This window comes from Eubalaena glacialis, chromosome 1 (assembly GCF_028564815.1).
Source record: "Eubalaena glacialis isolate mEubGla1 chromosome 1, mEubGla1.1.hap2.+ XY, whole genome shotgun sequence".
NCBI classification, from domain to species: Eukaryota; Metazoa; Chordata; class Mammalia; order Artiodactyla; family Balaenidae; genus Eubalaena; species Eubalaena glacialis.
The window spans coordinates 49,847,527-49,869,415 of record NC_083716.1 but is presented as its reverse complement, the minus strand read 5'-3'; the positions used below and the strand labels follow the sequence as shown (position 1 = coordinate 49,869,415).

The following is a 21,889-nucleotide window of genomic DNA, read 5'->3' as shown; positions in this document are numbered from 1 at the left end:
TAGCAGCTGCTGTCTGGAGGTTGACAGATGGGGGGCAGTACTGAGCCTGGCCTCTGGGTGGGAGCATTGTGTGCTGTGGTCCTTCCCTCCGATGGCGTCCTGGAGGTGAAAGCATTGTGCTCTGAGTCAGGGTGAGTTGCTGCGTCTGTAGTAGTCAGGGTTCTTTGGATGCAAAGGACAAAAACTATCTCTTGCCAAGTTAGCCAAGAAGATTAATTAGAAGGGCTGCTTGTCTAACATCACACAGCTGAGGACTGGCAGAGCCTGGGCTCACATGGACACTTGTCTGCCCCAAGTTCATGCTGCTCTCAGCACTTGCCCTGAGACACCAAGGTCCCAGGTGAGAGAAGGCTTTCTGTAAGTTCCTACAACCTGCGTGCTCCTGTACGTCCCTGAGTGGAGAGCGCACTTCTCACTGCCTTTTGCTTCCTCTCTCTGCAGAGCCCTGTGGTCCAAGTGTGCCGACCCAAGCACCAGGGGAGCCCTTCCGTCTCACGGCCCCTCCCCGGGCCCAGAAGCTTCGGAGACTGACAGCTGTTGGAGCATCCACCTTGCTCAGCTGGCCCGGGCCCTGCGGTCCCCATGGCTGCCGGGAAGGGAGCTCTGCGGAGCCCTTCAGCTGAAAACAGATGGCGGCTTAGTGAACCCGAACAGGGCTGGGACCGCAAGCCAGTGCTGCTGGAGAAAACAAACTGCCTGGGCTCTGAGGCTGCCCCGGGCAACGGTGGCCGGGATGAGGCCTGTGCTGAGATGGCGCTGTCAGCAGCCCCGGGCAAGCTCAGGCTGGGAAAGCTGATGCCCCGGAAGGCTTGCTGGGAACAGAGGCAGAGCGCCTTCATGGAGGTGCCTCGGCTCAAGAAGAGGCTTGGGGGCAGGCAGGCCCAGGAGAGGGTGCACAGTGGCCCTGCAGGCCAGTCTGGCCCCCAGCAGCTGACCCTGGACATCCCCAGGGACCCGGCTAGCATCACCTGCTTCTCAGTGTGGCCCAGTGGAGCCCGCGGGGAGCAGAAAAGTGCCTTCAGCAAGCCAACTGGGAGTCCAGCAGGGAGACTGGGGCCAGCCTCCGTCTTCCAGGCAGGTGGACCTGTAGACGCTCTGGGGGAGCTGCTGGGACTCATCAACACAGTAGATGTCACTTGCTGGGGTCGACTTTCCAACTCCAAGCTTTTGGTGGGTAATTTCTGGAACCTGCAAATGGTGCCACCAAATGCTCCTCTCTGCGGCACTTTCCTGGGTGACCCCATGCTGTGGCTCAAGCATGCCACGGCCCAGATACCCACACCTCTGTCGTGCTCCTCCACCGCCTCTTGGGCCCTGCTGCCCCCCACGCTCACCTCCCTGGGCCTGTCCACCCAGAACTGGTGCGCCAAGTGCAACCTCTCCTTCCGCCTGACCTCCGACCTGGTCTTCCACATGCGGTCCCACCACAAAAAGGAGCACGTGGGGCCCGACCTGCATTCTAAGAGGCTGAGAGAAGAGGCCCTCACGTGCCCCGTTTGCCACGAGTACTTTCGCGAGCGCCACCATCTCTCCCGGCACATGACTTCTCACAGTTAACAGGTGGTTTGGAACAAGGGCGTCCAGCACTTGGTCATGAGGCTGAGATGGCTCACGGGGCCTTCCTCCTAAAAGACTGGTCACAGTTGCCCGCAGGGCCGTCTCCTTGGGCATTTGAGGATGAACAGCTCAGTCAAAATTGGAAAAAGTCAACCCGCCACCAGGACGTGCTTTAAAGGAAGTAAAGTCGTGAAATGATGCGCTTTGCTAATGGCAGGGTATGGTGACGAATAGGCATCAAGTGTTTCTGACATTTTCAAGAGTGAGGGCTCTGCTCCCGTCACCGTAACTCTTGCTCCATGTGGAAGCAAGTCTGGCACCCAGCATGGGCTTTGGAGGCAGACAGACCTGGATTGGGATCTTGGCCCTTTCACATACTGGCCCTGAGCCTGGGCAAATTGCTCTAAGTATCTGAGTCCTGGCATTCTTCTCTGCAAAATGGAGATGGTGACACTTGTGTCTGAGGGATGTTGTCAGGATTGTATGGGAAGACGTGTGGGAAATGGCCAGCATGTGCCCGGCAGTGTCATCACAGAGTAAACAGTACTATTAGCATGATCCAGATTAGTCAACTATCGTTAAGTGACAAAATTTCAGTGGCAAACAATGCAGAGCCCCTGTTTCTCAGTCATGGGCCTGTGGGTTGGCTGGGGTTGAGCTGGGCTTGGCTGATCTTGGCTCCAAGGTTGCTTTTTCTCTCAGGACTGTTGGGCTACCCAGTCGTGCTTCTCTCATGGTTACGCCAAGAGCACAGTAGGACAAGTCCAAATACCCAAGCACAACTGAAGCCTCTGCTTGGCTCGCTTCCACTAATGTCCCCTTGGCCAATACAAGTAGATGGCCAAGCCCAAAGTTAAGGGGTGAGGTGTGCATATGGCCAACGGGGAAGTCATGAGTGAGTGTATAATCCTACAGGGGCCGGAGGAATTGGGACCAATAATTCAACCAACACCTGGTCCCTGGTTCTTCACATTCTGAATACGTGAAAATGGGAAAATGAAACAACGCATACATGCACACATACACGCACACACCCCCTTAACTCTCAGGAGGTGAGCATGCACAAAACCTTAAGGCTTGAGACATTGTGAAGACTGGGAGAGTCCTGGGTTCTGTTTATTATCTGATGCATGTTGAGTTTCAGTACCTATGCTGTTTATCCACATTTGTCCTTATTCCTAACAATGCAAACCTCAGGTCATAAACTCTGCTGTAACACAAGCCAGTCTGTGTGAAAGCCCTTTGTTGGAATTTCTTTCAAGGCAGTGCAGTTCTTTTGAGTGGTTTCCACCTCACTTTCAAGATTTGTTCATTTGACCTGCAATTTCCAACCCCTCCACTGGGGCCTCGGTCACAGAGCTCAGGCTTGCGGGTGGGAAGGAGCTGGTGGGGGTCTCAGCCAGCAGCGAGCCAGCCATCCAAACACCCGTAGACTCCGCCTCCCCTCTCCGTCTCCACGGCAGGCTCCCACCTTGCCCGAGGCAGCTGCATGTCCCCCCTGGCCCAGCCCCCACCTGTCCCTCTCTCTCCCACTCCCCCCACCTCCCACCCATTCTCCACAGCCAGTGGTATATTCGTTCATTTCTTGGCCTCCCTGGGCACCCGTGCTGTGCCAGATTGTGTGCCAGGCCCTTCTGGGGGCACAGTGAGTTCGACCCACTGTGTGAGTCGAACATAGTCCTTGTTCAGGGTGTGAGATAATTAGGTGCAGTGTGACAGATGCAGAACAGAGGCCTGTGCCGGGGTGCTGGGCATGTCGGGGGGCATGCCCAAGTCAGACCTGTGGGTAGGGGAGGAGGGTACCCCTGGAGGCCTCCTGAGGGGTGGGGATGTGAGCTGAGCCTCAGAGTCCAGCAGGAGCTGGTGATTCAGACAGGGAGGGCAGTGCTGGGGGGAAGGCGGTCCTGAGCTGTAGTGTCTGAGGCTGCTCCAAGGCACAGGTGGGGCAGACTTAGTGGGGAGGTGGGCCTCTGAGATGGAGACATAGGAAGGCATCGAAGGAAAGGAGTTCGGACCAGGGCCCTGGAGGGCCGGCTCCAAGAAACCCTTCCAGGGGGCCTCTGGCTGCAGCAGGAAAAGTGGGCTGGAGGAGAGGAGATGGACCCCCTGAGCCTTTTCCTCTGCATCTGGAAGGAAGCAGCAGTGCTCCCCAGAGGCACCAAGGAAGGACCCCCATTTCTACAGGGAGGCTTGGAGGCCCCACCCTCCCTGAAGGAGGTGAGGAGCCCTGCCGGCCGGGCCCCTTTGGGAGCTGCGTGGGGCTACAATTTGCCCACCGGGAGGCTGTGCCCAGAAGGGGGCTGAAGCTTTGGGGAGCCTCCGTCTCCTGCCGTCCCATGTGGGGCAGGAGAGGGCACCTCATGGGGTTGGAATCTGAGACTCCACACCGTGCACTGATGTACGTTATGCCATTTAATCCACATGACATGCCCAGGAGGTAGATACTTTTTTAAATTAATTAATTAATTAATTAATTTAAAATTTTTGGCTGTGTTGGGTCTTCGTTGCTGTGCGTGGGCTTTCTCTAGTTGCGGTGAGCGGGGGCTACCCTTTGTTGCAGTGCGCGGGCTTCTCATTGTGGTGGCTTCTCTTGTTGCGGAGCACGGGCTCTAGATGCACACAGGCTTCAGCAGTTGTGGCACATGGGCTCAGTAGTTGCAGCACGTGGGCTCTAGAGCGCAGGCTCAGTAGTTGTGGCGCACGGGCTTAGTTGCTCCGCGGCATGTGGGATCTTCCCAGACCAGGGCTTGAACCCATGTCCCCTGCATTGGCAGGCGGACTCCCAACCACTGCGCCACCAGAGAAGTCCCACAGGAGGTAGATACTTAATTCCCATTTTACTACGGAAGAAACTGAACTCCAAGAGGTCAGCTGACTTTCCTAAGACCATGGGTTCTGGAGAAGCAGTACAAGAATAAGACCCAAGGCTGCCCCACTTGTGCTCACATCCTTCCCAGCCTGCCGTGCGTCTGCTCAGCCCAGCCAGGTTGTGTGGCATTGTGGACGATGAAAAAACTGGGACTTAAGACAGGCATTGACTCCCTGTCTACAGTTTGAACTTGCACCCTTCCTCCCCTCCCCAACATTTTCTATTGCCCTTCTCTTGAGCACTTTTCACTGTTTTGCTTACTCTTTTTACTGATTTGTCTTGTTTCTTGTATTTCCCATCACTAGAATGTAAGTACCATAAGGGATTTTTGCTGTTTTGTTCACTGCTGTATCCCCAGCAGCTAGAACAATGTAGGCAAATAGCAGGCATTCGACAGACCTTTGTGGGAACAATGAACGAGATGCCTGGTTCTGGCCTCATTCCTGACAAACCAGCTTCACACAAGGGTTTCGACATCTGTTAAAATGGATGCACAGCTGTTCTCCTCTGACTTGTTGGATTGCTCTATAATTTCTTTGAAATCAGTTTGACAGGCATAAGTGCACTATACTAAAACAATAGAAATTTAGAATTGAAAGGGATTCTACCTTTCTAGCCCATCCCCTGACTTTATAGCAGTGAGCATTGAGGCCCACGGTGAGCTGACGTGCAAAGCGATGCAGGGCAAGAGGTGGTGAGGTCAAGGCTAGGACCCCTGAGATGTCTACACTGGTGTGTCTTCCCTGGCCCACCCACACTCCTCTGGGAACCTCGGCTATGGCTGCAAACAGAATGATTACTAATAGTGACCGCGTCATTCATAAGCAAGAGAGACATTTTGAAAAAAAAATTAAAGTTAATTAATTTTATGAAGAAGCACAAGAAAACATCTCCCAAGTCAACTTTTTAAGGTGGAGTTCATTTTGGTAAAAATTGATGTAGATGCAAGTTGCTTTGTAGCCATTCAAATTGACAGACGCCAAGATGACTCATGGAGGTGATGACTTACAGTTTATTAATGTGGCAGTTCCTACTTGTCACCAGGCTGCCTTCCCAAAGTCCCCATGGCAGTTGAAGACTGTCTCGTCCCTTTTCTCTCCTACCCTCCTGTATCGACTGGAGATCAGTCACTTTTAATCATGACTTTGCCCACGCTCTCTCTGCCACCTTCCATCCCAGTTAAGAGTTGGCAGATGATGTTGCCACAGAACATCACATCAGCAGGTATGAATTTTACTCGACAATTCTGGCGTAAGGATCACCACATTCCTTAAATTCTTTATATCTAATTTAATCTGTTCTCTACCATAATCCTATTCTGGTAGGACAGGCAGTCTGTCTTTTTAAAATCCCTCCCCTGTCTCTCCAGTTTACAGAACATTCCCCAGCACCTCCCACCTAAGAATACCCTCTCTTGGCATCAAGCAGCGTCCCCATGCTGTGTTGGTGTCTTTGCCTCTATCCTCCAACGTGCTCTGGATCTTCTCCCAGGATCTCAGCCCTGGTGGTTTTCTGGCACTACCATCATTAGGCAGGTAACACAGGAGCCACTGAGCCAATAAACAGAAAGTCTTGGCTTGCTTTTTGGACAATGGAAGAGAAAATACCTATAGTGGCTGGAAAAATAGCAAATTATATCTCAATATGTGACCTCCCAAACACCAGCCATTCCATTAAGATTTCTAAAAGTCCCCCAAATGTGCTAATGAGGCTAAAATGAGACATTCTGAATTCAGATCCATTTTAGTTCTCAATTTTCATCAAGATTTGCTTTTCTTTCTGCTTTTATCTGGAAGAGAAGTAAAACCTTAACAAGGCCAGGGTCCTAGGTCCATATCTACTTCTGGCCAATTCCTGAATCTTAGACCACAGATTCTACTCAAAAGACTATATAATTATGTTGATGAAAGTGTGTGTAGCCCACTGGGCTTGGGGGGTGTGGAGGGACGAGGAGGTGAGGGTCGTCCTGACACCTGGAGCTCATGTGTCCTAGGTGAAGGATCCTTAGTGCCAGGCCAAGTGCAGCTCTCAAGAGAGGCCAGAAATCAGGACCATATGTGGAATTGTCTCTAAAAAACTGATGGCCAAAATGGCATGGACTTAAGGAAGCACGTTAGTGGTGGTGGCGTGGGGAGGGGCAGGAACCACCAGCTGGAGACCCCTAACTCTGTTATGCTCCCAGCCTTTGAACCAGCTGGGTGGTGGGCCTGGCCCTGCTAACCTCACAGTACTGCCCTGTTCCTCTAGGCACAGGGAGAGACCCTATAGAGGGGTGAAAGTCAGCAGGCGTTGTCCTAAGGTAAACCTCCCAGCCTTTCTTTCCTTGGGAGGTGCTGCCGCCCCCTGGTGGCAGCATGCCTCCCCTGCAGGCCAGTTCTCTTCAGAGAAGAGGTTTTACATGCCCTGCCTATATGTATAATTTTGTTTATGTTTTTTGTAGTAGAAGTCATGTGTGAGGTCCAAACATCATATAGTAAGATATGAAATCCATAGAATAAAACTTTTATTTTAAAAACAAATTATTCTCCAATGTGCTTTGATTCGTGCCGCGTCCTAGAAAAGAAGAATTTTTGGAAAGCGATTTTGAATGGGCGTTGGGGAGACAGTGCCTTCTGGAAGGAGGGTAGCCGTTCTTGTTCTTTAAATGTAACTTTTTCTTCCCCAGTCATCTTATGTTTTCCTGGAGCAAGAGACAGGAAGCCAGTAGCCTCTGATACCCTTGCTATTCTAAGCTGCTTGGATTAGGAGGCTATTTTCACTGCCAGTCACCCTGATCTGCAAGGTAGCAAGGAGGTCCTTAGGCAGCTAATCCTATAGAAACCAGGAAGTGTGAGTTGAGCGCTCTCCACTGGGGACCTTGGAGGCAGGTTTCTTTGCCCACAGCTGTGATTCGGGCTGTATCCTTTTTCTTTCCAAGTTGTATCCTTTCATTGCATTAAAGCTGTGTGGGTGGCCATGACCCTCACTGACACACAAACGGGGCCGTCTGCTTCGTGTTGGGCTGTTTGGCAGATGGAGGCACACAGGAAGCAGGAGGGTGAGTGAGATGGGAGAAGAGCTGGGGTCCTACCCTATGGTGCTCCAGCATGGTGCCTGAGAGCTGGGTCAAGTCTCCAGCAAGGATCCTGATGGTGAAGGTCCAGCCTGTCTGTGGCTGGGGATATCTTGGGAAAGGGGGTGGCGGCCTGGTCCAGCCCCTCTCACAGCACATCAGTGGGGTCCTCAAGCAGGGGGACATGGGAGAAAGTTGCATGGCAGAGCAGTGGCCCTGGCTACAGGCCGGAACACAGAAATGGGGCAGGAGGCTGTGGTGGGGATTTAGGTACCGAGCCAGGACCTCAAGACAAGGCAGAGGGGATGGACGGTGCAGTTCATTGTAAGAAAGCAAAGTCTGTGGCTGGTTGAAGCGGAAAAGGATATCTTGAGAGGAGCCAGGGCTGCACCCAGTGTTGGGTGGGCAAGCAGGGGGCCCAGGCTGAATGGTAGGCAGAAGCAAGGAGCTACTCAGCAGGACCTCAGCTGTGGTCAGGCAGGGGAACCACCTCTGGAAGGTGTTGCTTCTGCCCCTAAGTCGGGGCATGGCCATGCTGCCCTGCACACTGGACATCTGGCCATTGCTGCTACCAAGCTTCCCTGGGTCACTTGCTCCAAAAAAGAAAAAAAAAATGTCCTGCACAGGGGCCTCTGGTTGGCCCAGGCAGGACCACATGTCCACACCCCACGGCCAGGGAGCTGGAAAAGTGAGCGTCCAGGACATCTGGTTTCATGGTGGGGGAATGGTTACAGCTGACATTGGCCAAGCACTAGATTAATAATTCAATCTACACAGCCCCAAAAGTGCTATTATCTCATACATCTCATGGATGAGGAAACTGAGGCACAGAGATGTGAAGTAAGTTGCCCAGAGTCACACAGTCTGGAAGTGGCAGGGCTGGCCTTCCTATCTGGGCAGGCTCAAGCTGGAACCTGAGCTCCTAAACACCTCTCTGCTTCTGAGTAAGTCTGTTTCCCACAGGTTCATATGGGGAGCAATTCTCTGAACATCCAAAGGGGGTGCAAATGCTGGTGGCCTAAAGGAGGGCAAACATCCACTGTGCTAGATGTGTGACCGCCAGTGAATAACTGATCCTGTCTAAGGCTCTGGGTGGAGCTGACTCTGGTGGAGATGGTAATAATGGATGTCCATGTGGTGTGAAGCTCAGAAGAGAGATCTGTGTATGTCACCCACCCTAAACTGCTCCGCCCCTTCCCCTATTTAAGACCCACCAGGGTATTTGCCATCTGTGACCCCACAGTGCCTGTGGGACACCTTAAACAAATTAAGCTGCAGGAACACCAGTGGTGCAAATCAAGGAAATCCAAAAGATGTGAAAGGAAAACCCATAAAAAAATGAACAAGCACTAATGATCACTAAGGTATAGATAGTGAGTCAGTTATATAATTTATTTTATCTTATTTATTATATTTTTGGAATAATGACGGCTGCATTTGAAAATAGTGATATATGCTAATTATAAGGATTTAAGAAAAAGAGAAAGTATAAATAAGAAAGTTAAAATATCACTCAAAATGCTACCATCTAGAAGAAATCATTGTTTGATTTAGGTAATCATCACATAGCTGTGTATATATATAATATATATATATTATATATATATGTATATTATATATATATATTATATATACACACACACACACACACATATATATGCATGTATATATATGTATGTATCTCTTTGTGGGTGTATGTGAGAGAGAGAAAGAGGGAGGAGAGAGAGTCCTAGAGTGTAAGCATGTAATGTGGTCACACATTTGCCTGGATAGCAGTAGGTTTAATGAAGAAAAATGTGAGATCACAGTATATATGATAACTACTAAAATTCGATCATGCCATGAATCTTACTTGAATTTAGCAGGAGGAAAAGGAGCTGGAGAGAAATCTTGCCTTCCATCAGGGCTTTCCAGTTTAGACAGGGTTGTTTTGAGGTGTTCTGGTGGAGAAACCCCTAGGGATGGTGGTGGCCCAGATTCCCCAGATCTCTGAGGTCTAGGGAGGGGGCTGATGAAGTCCAGGCTGTGCCTGGTGCCCTGGGGAGTCGCCTTTGGCAGCTGAAGCCTGGACTCACCAGAGGGCCAGGCCAGACAGGACCAGAACTTCATCCTCACCCCGGCAGTCTTGGAGCCTGGAGCTCTGGGAGCAAGGATTGTGCACTGGGATCTCCCCGCCCTCCTGGCCTCGCCCCACCATGACATTGGGCAGAGCCTCAGAGGTCTCTCATTTTTGGGTCCCTGTGACTCTAGCAGAGCAGAGTTGCATGGACCCAGGGCACAAGCCAGGGGCCTCTCATTCCCCCAGGTTACCCCTGGGCTCCAGGTCTCCTCCCAGGGCTGGCCCAACTCTGGGGGAGGTCTTGGGCTCTGCCTGCCTCAAACTTCTCACCCTGTTAGGAGTCAGCTTGGTCACCAGAGCTGGCACAGTGACAGGCTGCACTTGGACGAGCAGGGCAGGTCCCCAGACCACCACCCAGGGCCACTCTCCCCTCTGGTAGCAACGCTGCATGGCGGGATTCTGCGTGGCACCAGAGCTCACTTTTGGGTCCCTGGCAGAAGCAGGAGAACAAGGTCATGGAAGGATCGTGAAGGAAAGATAGACTTGCTGTGTAGAATTGGATTGGGAGGGTTTAGGGCAGGGAGGAGAGGGTTCTAAGTGAAACTGAACTTGTCTTCATGTGTCTGAGGGCTGCCACTTGGAGGAAAACATAGTTTTGCAGCTTGATAGGCATGTGTGTTTACTGTGTATCCACTGCCTGTGTCAGGTGCCATGCCAAGTGCTGGGCAGTAGGAGACGAGGATGCGTAGGACGGTCTCCACCCCTCAGGACTACACAGCACGGCGGGGACAGAAATGATCCCAGGGCAGAGTGGGAGAGGTACACTACTGGGGAAGATGGAGGTGCAGGGAGGACAGAATAGGGACAGTGTAGCGGGGGAGTGGGGCTCCTGACCTCTGGGCCTGCACTGTCCCACATGGGAGCCACCAGCTGCAGGTGGTTGCTGTGTGCTAGACACGTGACCTGTGCCAATGGAGATGTACTATAAGCGCGGGACACACACCGGATCTCAAAGACTTGGTGCAAAAGCATCTCATTCATAACAATTTTTATATTGAATACTCATTGAAATGATACTACTGTGAATATAGTGGGTTAAATAAAGTATACTATTAAAATTAATTTCACCTGCTTCTTTATACTTTCCTTAAAAATGTAAAGTGACACATGTGCCTGGCATCCGTGGCTCACGTTATGACGTTATTGGACAGAGATGTTCTAGTTGACAGCATGAGGAACAGGGGTTGGTGGTTAAGAAGCATGGGTGGGGATAGATCTGGACTTCACTTCCCTGAAGGGGGTGGACTTTGAAGGGGGTGAGCTTCCTGTCCCGAGGTGTTCCAACAGAGAGGATGCTGGCAATTGGGAAGAGACCAGATATATGAGCTCCAAGGGTACCTCTGATTCTCAAGCCTAACCAGAGGGCAGCAGGCCCGTTTTCTGCCCTTTGGGGGCCTCAGTCAGGACCTCATGCCTGGGTGTCCCTTGGATGTGTCCCAGAGGTCCCGCCCTTTTATGGCTCTGACTACGGTGGCCCTTGCGGCGGCCGTGCAGGCGTGGGCTCCGCCTCGCCCTTAGCAGAGTGTGCTGGAGCACCTCCTTGGCTCTGGCGAGGGCTGCTTCTGCAGGGGCAGCCACGTCAGGCACCACGCCCACCCCTTCCCAGGAGCTGCCGTCTGCCGCCCCCACTGAGCGGGCAGTGGGGATGGTGATGTACAGGTCGGTGTCATCCACGTGGTAGGTTTGCGGCAGCTGGCAGCCCCCACTGGTCACCTCCCCGATGACCAGTGCCCGGCCCAGCCTCTTCAAGATGTAGGTAAATTCCTCTGCGGCGCCAGCTGTCAAACTGCTGGTCAGAATGACCATACTCTTCTTGGAGCCGTAGCGTTCACCTGCAGGATATAAGGCCCTTCAAAATAGGGAGTCAAGTCCCCACCCTGGGCACCTGCCTTCTCCATACTGCTTAGACTCCAGAGAGGAGGGCCAGGGATTTAGTTCTGTGTCCTTGTGTCCACAGGCAAGTCACCCCACCTTTCTGAGCCCCAGTTTCTGCATCTGTAAAATGGGGATAAGGATGTGTGCTGGATCCTGAGCATGCCAGCGCTTGAGAGATTTTACCACCAGTGATGGGAAGAGGCTGGACTGACTTACCCGAGAAAAGGGCTAACCTGACCAGACTCTCTTCACTTTGGACCCTCAGAAGAGCCAAGTTTGTGACTTAATGACGACAGCCCTCTAGGACAGTGATGTCCAATAGAAAAGCAACATGAGCCCGAATGCAAGCCACATATGTCATTTCAAGTTTTCTAGAAGCCACATTAAACAAGTAAAACAAAATTGATAGAATGAATTTTAATGCTGTTTTATCTAACTCAATAAATCTAAAATTTGTTCCTCTCAAAATGTCATCAATAAAATTATTGAGATATTTTACATCCTTTTTTTCATAAAAGTCTTCAAAATCTGGTGTGCACTGAACATTTTATGCATCTCAATCCATGTGTGGCATGTGGCTTCCGTACTGGACATCGCAATTCCAAGACCCCATGATCTGCAGATCTGTTTTTAACTACTGGTCTTGAATGTCTATTTGAATTGAGAATTCATCTGGTCCTGATTTTTATTTACATTTTGCAATATTATTGAATGTATATCTTGGAAGATTCCCTCCAAATGCTTGTGTGATAAGGAAGTATGCAAATGAAAATTGCAGGGTGCTTTTCTGATCGGAGGAGGCACACCCCCCATTGGTTTCCCAGCCCCCTCTTTTCAGATGGACGCGCAGGTTCCTTGGTTTTGCAAGCTAGGCAAGGGAGATGGAGCAAGGCTATCCACCTGGGATGTGGCTGGACAGCCATGGCTCTGTAAAGCGCAGGGCCTGTACTGCTTCCTCCGGCCACTGCTCTGGGCCCAGGGCAGGTAACACAAGCCCCATCAGAGTTATGAACTTCCTTTAGGTAGGTGTGCTGGGAAGCTGCTGAGAGTTCAGGTGAGATGGAAAACCACTGGAAACGCCGTGGGATTTGGTGATGGCCCAAGGACCCTTGTAGCTTTACATTTGTCTTGCAGGCTGATGGTTGCTATGGCAGGAATGGCAGGCATTTTGGTTTTAGACAAACCAGTGTTCGAGTTTGGGAGCTATCACTTATTAGCTGAGTGACCTTAGACAAGCTATTTGACCTAGTTGGGACTCATTTTTCTCATCTAGAAAATAGGTATAATGGTACATGTTTTGCAGGGATTAAAGGTCTTATGTACAGAGTACATGGCATCGGATGGGGGCTTTATATTCTAGCTACAGTTACTTTTACCCGAACCCAAATTGTCTTTCCTTGATTTCCCAGAAGCTTCTAGAATGATAATAGGAAGGAAAGTCTTCTGTACCCACCTTCGAGCTGTGCGTGGGTCCAGAGCTCGCTGACAGAGTCATTGGGCCGGTTGTAGATTTTGTCCAGCAGAATAGGTGGGCCTTCGTCGAAAAAGTAGGAGCATATGGCAGAGATGGAGGAGGTGGGACCACCGATGTTGAACCTGAGGGAAGGGAAATGTTGCCCACTGAGGGGCAGAGCCCACAGGGAAGCCCTCGGTGCCCCTCTGGGTGCCCTAATCCTTGCCCCGTGGAGGGTTCTAATTCCAGGCAGCCTCAGTCTGGTGTCCTTTCTTCCTCCTACAGAATTCTTTGGTTGGCATTTCCCAGAGTACAAGATTCTTGAGAACCAGAGACTTTGTGGTCAAATTCATTTAGAAAATACTGCATAACTTACCCACGCCTTCTGTTCACACATTAATACATTATGTGATACATATTGTATATGTTATATTAAAGGCCCTAAGTCCTGCACTCGGGAACTTGTTGATAAATTTCCCCAGCTTGCTGACCGTGGCTTGCTCCCATGCACCCATGCTGCCTGCACATTTTGAGAGCACTGTCTTCCCTAGTTTCATGCTTGATAATTTCACAAAACCCACTAGGTATCTTAGTTGAGGTGTCCTAACATGGCTCTTAGTGTGGTGGAGTGTTCAGAGTTGTGGAACTGCATTGGAGGTGAGGGATCCTGTGATCATTCCAGGCTATTTGGATTTGTCCTGCTGTGTGACCTCGCTGGGCCCCTGTCTCCTTATTTGTGTAACGAGGAATCCTGGGCTGGCAGCGTATTAGGAGTCTCTTCCAGTTGATGGTCTAGGATGGCCCAGATGTGTTCAGGGCCCATGACTTCAGCATCTGAACCTCCAAACCTTGGCTTGGAAGGATCTTTAAGCAAAGCACACCTGTGGGCTGGGTCTCCTCTTTAGAAAAATGTGGATGACACAGTTAAGCAGAAAGGGACTTAGCATGAGGGTCATTTGGATGTTCAATAGAACGTTTGAAGAATAAAGTCATCAGAGGTGCCACAGGAGTCCCCAAGCTCAAGTTCTGTGTATACCCAAACCCAAGCCCTGGGAGATGGTTCATCTTCCAGGGAGGAAAGTCCGCCTCTGGGATCCAGTGCCACCTAGTGATGACTAAGAATCACAAGAGTTTTGCAAGCCAGCAGTCAGAGCTCCCTCTCAGTATATCCAACAGCTGTGGATGGGGTGAGGGTGGGGGGCGGAAGTGTCCAATTCCCAGGGGAGCTGGCTTCCCCCTTCCCAGTGCCCATGGAAGGTGCCCAGGGCACGTCTGCTGATGGCCCCGGGAGTGACAAGAGACCTGGTCACTGAAGGGCATTCTTCTACCTATTACCCTTCCAAGTCCCCTCCCCCAGCTCTCGGAAGGAAACTCAACCTGTATGAGGCATACCTTCACAGAAGCAGATGAGAGGTCTAGCTGAAAGCATCCCCCCAACAATCATTTTGTAGCGTAAAGAGTTCTTTTTGCAACAATAGTGGCTAAATCGCAAATTCTCTCTGGGCCACTGGCTTTATGATTCTCATGACCAGGGTTGTCCTGGGCTGATTTCGTAAGATGTGAGGCACAAGCACAGGTGGAAGCCTAGCTGTCCCAAACATGGCTGATCATCAGAGTCACCTGGATGATGTCTGTTAAATATATAGATCACTGGACCTCACTCCTGGGGCTTTGGATTCAGCAGGGCTGGGAGGGGTCCTGGAATCAGTGTGTTTAAGGTCACCCTTCCCCTCTCTCCTCACTGAATCCTGTGACTAGGTAAGTTTGGGGACCTCTGGATTAGCTCAGTGGTTCTCAGCCTTGGTCATCTGAGCTTAAAATAACCAACAGTGGTGGGGCCCCACCTGGCTAATTAAACCAGAACCCCAGAATAGCTGGCCAGAGCCCTGAGAGCCAGGCGGGGTATTCCACTTGGGTTCTGCCCGGCGTCCCAGGGTCCTTTCTTCCCTACTAGACTCATGGCTTTGACTGTCTTCCAGCAGCTGCCCCAGCCTCGCTGGGAACTGCTGAGCCCCGCCCACTGACCTCATGTCGACAATCAGGGCGTCTGTGTGTACAATCTTCTTCCAGACATGCTCCACCAGCAGCTCGGAGACCTGGGTGAGCAGCTCACAGTCTCCAAACATATCAAACCTCAAGTAGCCAACGTTGCCCTCAAGCACATTAGTGTGGAAGGAAAACTTGATCAGGTCTTCAAAGACTTCAGGGGAAGGGATCTGAAAGAGTGCGAGGTCGGCTCCGTGTCAGGAGAGGAGAGATTTGAAAGCTCAAATTTTTTTTTTTAAGGTTCTGAGTATCTTTATTTCATTATTGATCATAGTACTTAAATGGACAATTAGCTCCGCTAAAGAAGAAAGTCCAGGTCAAACTCTCCCATAGCCATGGTTCCCTGTTCTCCTGCCAAACTGTGCCCAGCATCCACCCCCTGTCACTTCTGCCAGATACGGTGAAAGGTCAGATTTGAAAGTGGGTGTTACGGAGGTCCTTTATATCATGAGATATATTGAGCCCATGGGAAGGGAGCTAACATTTCCTAAGGAGGTAGTAGGTGCCAGGGCCTTTCCTGATGGTATCCAGGAGGTTACATGGGTAGTGGGCCTGGGATATGAACCCCAATGAGTGGTCAGCAGCCTCCTTACAGGGAATGCTCATGGGTGCCAACCTCTCACCCTGGCATCAGAGCTGAAAGGCCCAGGCATGGTCTCCACTCTGACTCCTCTGAGCTCCCCAGACACTTTTTGTCTCTGAGCTCATCATCTAAAGACATCAACATCTGAAGACATGAACTACTGGGCCCTTGAGTCTTTACCAGGAATCTGGCCCTGTGCTGAGCATGTTGTAGCAGTTACTGTAGAGAAGACACTATTATCCCCATCTTTTTACTGAAAAAAACTGAAGCACAGAGTGATTAAGTAACTTGCCCAAGGTCACACAGCCAGTAAGTGGAAGAGCCAGAATATGAAACCACACCAGGTGACTCCAAACCAGGAACACCCCTGCTGACTAGGACACCCGGCCTCCAGGTCTTGTGTTGACCTCAGTCACAAGCCCTTTGGCCATGGGCCACTTTCCTCTGTACCTCTCCGGGCCTCAGTTCCTCTTTTTGTAAAATGGGATAACAATTCGGCAGTAGATGCTTTTGGTGCCCTCAGCCCTCCTCTGATTTCAGCCACAGCTTGACCCAGGCTGACAGGGCTTTGCCTCTAGCATACCCTTGTTTTTTACTCTCTACTTCAGGACCTTCTCCAAGCTGCCCCAGAATCTGAGAGAGTTCATGTCCCCAGGGGGACCTTCAGCTAACAGAGAGCGGGAGCCGCGGGGTCACGTCTGCAGAGGCATTCCTCACACTTGTCAGGATGTGTTGCAATCTTCAGAAGCAACAGGCTCAATAACGCGCCCACACTTCCTGTTCCACTTTCCACGCTCCCTCACTCCTGCTGCAGTGACCACCTCCCACATCAACTGACAGCGCCTAAGCCCCTATCTCAGGTCCTGGCTTCAAGGGAACCAGGACAAATGCTGCCCTGCCTACTTGTTGTGACTATGCAGTTATATCATAGATGATAAACACCATGGAGAGCTGTTGTAAAGGTGCTTTAGATCCAGCTCTTTGCTGATGGGAGTGCTTGGTGAGTCCTGTGATGTGTTTTGGCCCTTGATCGGGAGAATTTTTCCCTCATCTACCCTGCAGCCTTGATTTACCTTTTCAGTGTTCCCCAGACCTGCAGTGCTGGCTTCAAATATCTTGACCACACAGCCTGGCCCAGAATTTCCCATTCAGCTGGCCCTTGTATCAGGGTGCACGCCCACCCAGCACAACTCCTTTGGGAGACAGTACTTGGCATTGGGGGAGGGGAGGAGAAGGCAGTCGGTGCCTACCCAAGGCAGCCTCACTGCAGGGGTTGTCCTGGCTGTGTGTGGACACTCCTGGACCTGTCCCCAGGCTCCATGCTCTAGCTCCAAGGCAACTGTGATGCCAGGACCTGTGCTGATTCCCTGTCTCCATCCCCCTGACTCATTCACACAAACTGCAAACCCCTGAGGCAGGCAGGTGATGTGGATGCACACAAACCCCACATTTCCAGAATAGGAAATCACGGGGACCTCATGTGACTTATCAACCTCTTTCTCCAACACTGACAATGAGAAGCCCTACAAACCCTTGCATTCTACCTAGCCAAGAGTGAAGCTCCTTCTATACTAGCACTTTTCAAACTGAGCTCCTGTGGGTACCAATGTTCTACTGAGGTGCTCAGGGACCTCATGGGCACATGAGGGACTGGAGGGCAGGGTGAGAGAGAGGAAAAGACGTGACTGGTGAAAAATTTAACATGAAAACACGTCTGGAAGCCGTTGCCTTGCACCCTGCGCGGAGCCCTGGATGTGCGGACAGTTGGTTGACTCTCTCCTGGGACTGTGCTGGACCAAGTCTCCCTTGTAACTCACCTGCATGGGTACAATGCCAGGAATGCGGTCCTTGGCATCCTCAGGGATATGGGCTGTCTTCAGGTGTGGGTCCCCGGACAGCACCTGCAGGTCAGCCTCCAGCATCTCGGCCAGGGCAGCTTCTGAGGTCACCCTGGCATAGCGGCTCTGCAGACGGCTCAGTTTGGATGCCATCTTGGCTCCCAGCTCGGGGGAGGCATAGTTATCTGCTACGAGCTTCCCAGCTGTCTGCAGCACAGTGGGCACCTTGGCACGCAGGGCCACTATGTCCTGGGCTGTGGAGAGGGCCACGCTCATGGGCACGGTGATGTCTGGCTCCACCCCAGCCAGGTCCCAGGCCTCACCGGTGCTGGCACTCAGGGCCATCTGCGTGGGCATGGAGGCATATAAGGGGCTGCTGCCCACCTGGTAGATGCCCACGGAGAGCGCCCCTCCAGCCGTGGGCTCCCCGATGATGGTGGCACGCTGCAGGTCCTGCATGGTGTGAGCGAAAGCTTCAGCCGCCGACCCACTGGTGTGGCTCACCAGGATGTAGAGGTCCTTGTGGGAGCCGTAGCGCTGGCCTGCCACCTGGGGCAGGGTCCACACCTCTGTGACTCTCGACATGGCCCTGTCAAAGACGGAGTAGAGGTGCTGGCGGGGCTCTGCCTCGAAGAAGTAGGAACAGAGCAGCGGCACGGCCGTGGAGTAGCTGCCGGGGTTGTAGCGCAGGTCGACCACCAGCGCGGGCGTGTCTACCAGCTTCTGCCATACCAGCTGTACCAGCTGTGGCCCGATGGCTTTCACCGTCTCCAGCTCAGCCATGGCATCGAAACGCAGGTAGCCCAGCCGGCCCGGCAGCAGCTCTGTCTTGAACAGGGCCTCGATGAGGTAGGAGAGCTCCTCTGGGGAGGGGACGATGGGAGGTGGTAGGGGCACTTCCTCAGCCACCATCTCGCCGGGGCTGTGGAACACCAGCAGACGGTGGTCTCCAGACATCTCCTGCAGGTCTGCCGTGAGCTGGGAGGCCAGCGACTCCAGGTCCACTGCTGTGCGGTAGGCGCCCTGGGCCAGCTTGGCTTGCAACACGGCGCCTGTCTGCCCCACGACCTCTGGCCGGGCATAGTGGGCCTCCAGCAGGTGCCCCGTGCCCTCCACCAGCTCCCCCAGGCTTCGGTGGAACTCCAGCACCTCCTGGGCTCTGTCCAGGGCTTCCTCAGCCAGCACGATGGCATCGGGGACCACGCCGCCCCCCAGCCAGCACTCGCCATGGTTGTCGATGAAGGTGAGCACGGGCACCGTGAGCGCCAGGCCGCCCTCGGGCGTCTCCAGCAGGGGCACCGTGTGCGTGTGCAGCAGGCTGCCCGCCGTGATCTCGCCCACCAGCGTGGCCCAGCCGAGCGACTGCATGAGGAAGGCCAGCTCCTCGGCTGCGGTGGCGGTGCGGTGGCTGGTGAGCAGGTACACCCCGCGCTGGGTGCCGTATGGCTGGCCCAGCAGCTCGGTCTGGCTGAAGTGCTCCTGCGTGACATTGGTGCGCCGGTCGTAGGTGGTGAAGAGACGCACGGGGCCGGAGTCGGGTCCCTGGAAATAGGAGAGCAGCAGGGGCACGGCAGAGGACGGCCCCCCAGGGTTCTGCCGCAGGTCCATGATGAGGTGCTCCGTGTCCTGCAGGGGCTCCCACACCTGGCGCAGGATGTACGGGGCCAGCACCCCCAGCACTGAGGCGTCGGCAAACCTGTCAAAGCGCAGGTAGCCCACGTTGCCCGGCAGCACGGACACCTGGAACACGGAGTCCACCAGGGCCCGCCGGGCAGCCTCGTCCTCGGGCACTTCTGAGACCAACTCCGAGGGTTCTTCAGCTTCATCCTCGGGCCCAGAAGAGGTTTCTTTGGACCTGACCACCTGCACCAGGAGCCTGGGGTCCTCGGACACGGCCTGCAGGCCGGTGTTGAGGTTAGTGACCAGATCCTCCTCGGAGACCACCGAGGACAGGTCCATGTTGGCCAGGTGGTGCAGCAGGGCAGGCACGCGGTCCACCAGTGTGTAGTATTCCCGCAGGGCCTCCTGCAGGCGCTGGATGACTCCCGGCAGGGCGCGGCGCAGCGTGAGGATGGCCAGGGCCTTCTCCAGGGCCTGCTCGGCCGGTGTCCCCACACAAGGCAGCACCCCGCTGCCCTCCCAAGTCTGGCTGCCCTTGCCCAGGGGCCCCAGGGACCTGGACACGGGCACGGTGAGAAAGAAGTCAGACTGGCCTATCCGCAGCTTCTGGAGGTCCAAGGCCCCCCCCACAGTCCGCTCGCCCACCACAATGGCCCTGCGCATTTGTTTGAGGATATAAGCGATGTCCTCAGCCACACCCCCGGTGCGACCACTGGTGAGGACCACCACATCCTTATCGGCACCGTAGTTCTCTCCTAGGACTTCGGGCAGGGTCCAGATCTCAGTGGTCGTATTAGAGGGGCGATCATAGATGGTATCCACGTGCAGGACTGTGTTCCCTGGGTGCAGGTAGGAGATGACATAGGGGATGCCGGAAATGTGGCCCCCAGTGCAGTGGCGGAGGTCCAGCACCAAGGCAGAGGTGCCCATGAGCTTCCTCCAGACGTTGGCCACCAGGAAGCTCCTCAGCTTGCTCATCACCTCCTGGCCCGGGATGTCGTCCACCCGCAGGTAGCCCACATTGCCTTCCAGAACCTCATGGCGGAGGCCGTTCTGCAGCCCCGCAATGAGTTCCTCTAGCGTGAGGTTCATGAGTGCTGGGGCTTGCCGGGGAGCCTCGAGGGTGCTGGGCTCATAGGAGATGACCAGGCGAGGGTCGTTCAAGGAGCTCTGCACGCCAGCTGTCAGCACATGGGCCAGAGTCTGAGGGTCTGAAATGGCCAGGATCTCACGACTCTTGATGGCCTGCTCGATGGCTTCCTGCATCCCCATCAGGTTCTCTGGGAAGCAGTAGTTATCCAAGAGGACCTTGGCCATGTCCAGCACCAGGCTCGGCTGGAATAGGTGTGTAGGGCCAGCCAGGCTGCAGAGCAGCATGGGCAAGAGCAGGACCCATTTTCTTGACATGGGGATCCAGAGGAGGGCTGGCTCCTGCACAAAAGCTCTCTTGACACCGTGCGCCAGGCAACAGCACTGCCCTGTGTGGCTGCCTTTCTCCCGCGTCCTTCTCAGCCAGCGGACAGAAGGTCTGGGGCTAAACACGGGAGTTGGGGTGTAGCTTCCAGCTCCGGTAAGCCTTTAATCCTGTCTAATTCAAGCGCATCAGCCCTGGGGACTGGGGAGAAGCGGCGGAAGTGGTTTGACTCAGAAGGTATGTGGGGTCTCATCTTGCTGCGCCACCTCTGGTAGACTAATGTGAATAACTACTGTTTGAGTTCCTGCCACATGCCAGGCACTGTGCTCCATGCTTTACAGGCTGACAGTCTCTAGCTTGCAAAGCAGAGTTATTAACCTGCAAGTAAATAGCATTTCCCCCCTGCACTGGGTGACACACCCCTCTGGAATTAAGGAGAACTCCGGGGCCTGATGCTGCCACCCTCTACTCTGTGGCCTTAGGGAAGTGTCTTACTTATTGTGTAGATTAAGTGAGAAAATATGGGTAAGGCACTTGACAGCATCAGGGAAGAAGGAAGCACTCAATTACTGATAAGTTCTCTGTGTCAGATAGTTGCTCTGTTTTGTAGCTGAAGAAACAGAGTTCAGTAGCTAACGGAAGCCCACCATCCTAGGTGGGGGGATGTGAGGGCAGCCAGAAGAAGCCTGTGGGGTCACAGTCACTTAGACCGTGCTGAGGTTGAGTCTGAGGCTCCATCTACTTCACGGCTTGAAGTTTATTCCCCTGTCTTGCTAATGCATCCAGGGAACCAAAGTGGTTCCCCCCGACAGCTTTCAGATGATTGGAGTGAAATGTCTGAACTTCACTGTGGGGCATGATGAACGGGATTGGTGATTCCAGGGCAGATGAAGTTAGCTCTGAGATCTAACAAGCATCCATTATGCTGGCTAAAGAAGACCCTCGCTGGTTGAGGGCTCGGCCCCTGGCCCACTGCTTGCAAGGAGAACTGAGTTGGGGGACTTAGGTCTCTGTGGTCCAGACCCCACAGGTATCCAGATCATCAGTCCCCAGAGAACTGCTGGACTCCTGCTCCTTCGCATAGAAGTGACGTGGGTCCAGCTTGTGACTGATTCGGCACAGATTTCCAAGAATACCTACCACGGAGCCTAGACCCTAGAACCCCTGCTTTGTCTCCCCATCCATCTGGGAGTGGGCATTGCCCTCACTTAACAGATGAGACAGCTATGGCTCAGAGTGTGGTCACATAGGCAGGGACGAGCGCTGGGAGAGCCGTCTGGCTGCACTCTTTTCCCTTCTCCCCGTTACCGCCAGTGCACCCTCCTGGGACCGGGTGGCCATAGGCAGGCGCGCACATGTGCCTCAGCCGGCAGCCGGAGGAGGTGGTCTTGGGGCCGGGGGACCTTCTCAGCACACTCGAGAGCCACAATCCGCTCTCTGGAAATCATTATCTGAGGATGTTT

General features: G+C 53.3%; 2 protein-coding genes across 2 annotated transcripts; one reads left to right on the top strand and one right to left on the bottom strand.

The window, feature by feature from the left end:
* The first annotated feature begins 582 nt into the window (after window positions 1–582).
* Window positions 583–1,618, top strand: ZNF488 (zinc finger protein 488). The gene has a single exon (XM_061196498.1). The coding sequence runs from the start codon at window positions 583–585 to the stop codon at window positions 1,555–1,557; it is 975 nt and encodes a 324-aa protein (XP_061052481.1). The 3' UTR covers window positions 1,558–1,618.
* Window positions 1,619–10,950: 9,332 nt separating this feature from the next.
* On the bottom strand, window positions 10,951–20,419 carry RBP3 (retinol binding protein 3). Its single transcript, XM_061196484.1, has 4 exons — window positions 17,372–20,419; window positions 14,951–15,141; window positions 12,926–13,068; window positions 10,951–11,429 (listed from the first exon to the last, which is right to left on the bottom strand). The coding sequence occupies exons 1-4, from the start codon at window positions 20,417–20,419 to the stop codon at window positions 10,951–10,953; spliced, it is 3,861 nt and encodes a 1,286-aa protein (XP_061052467.1).
* Between the last annotated feature and the right edge of the window lie 1,470 nt (window positions 20,420–21,889).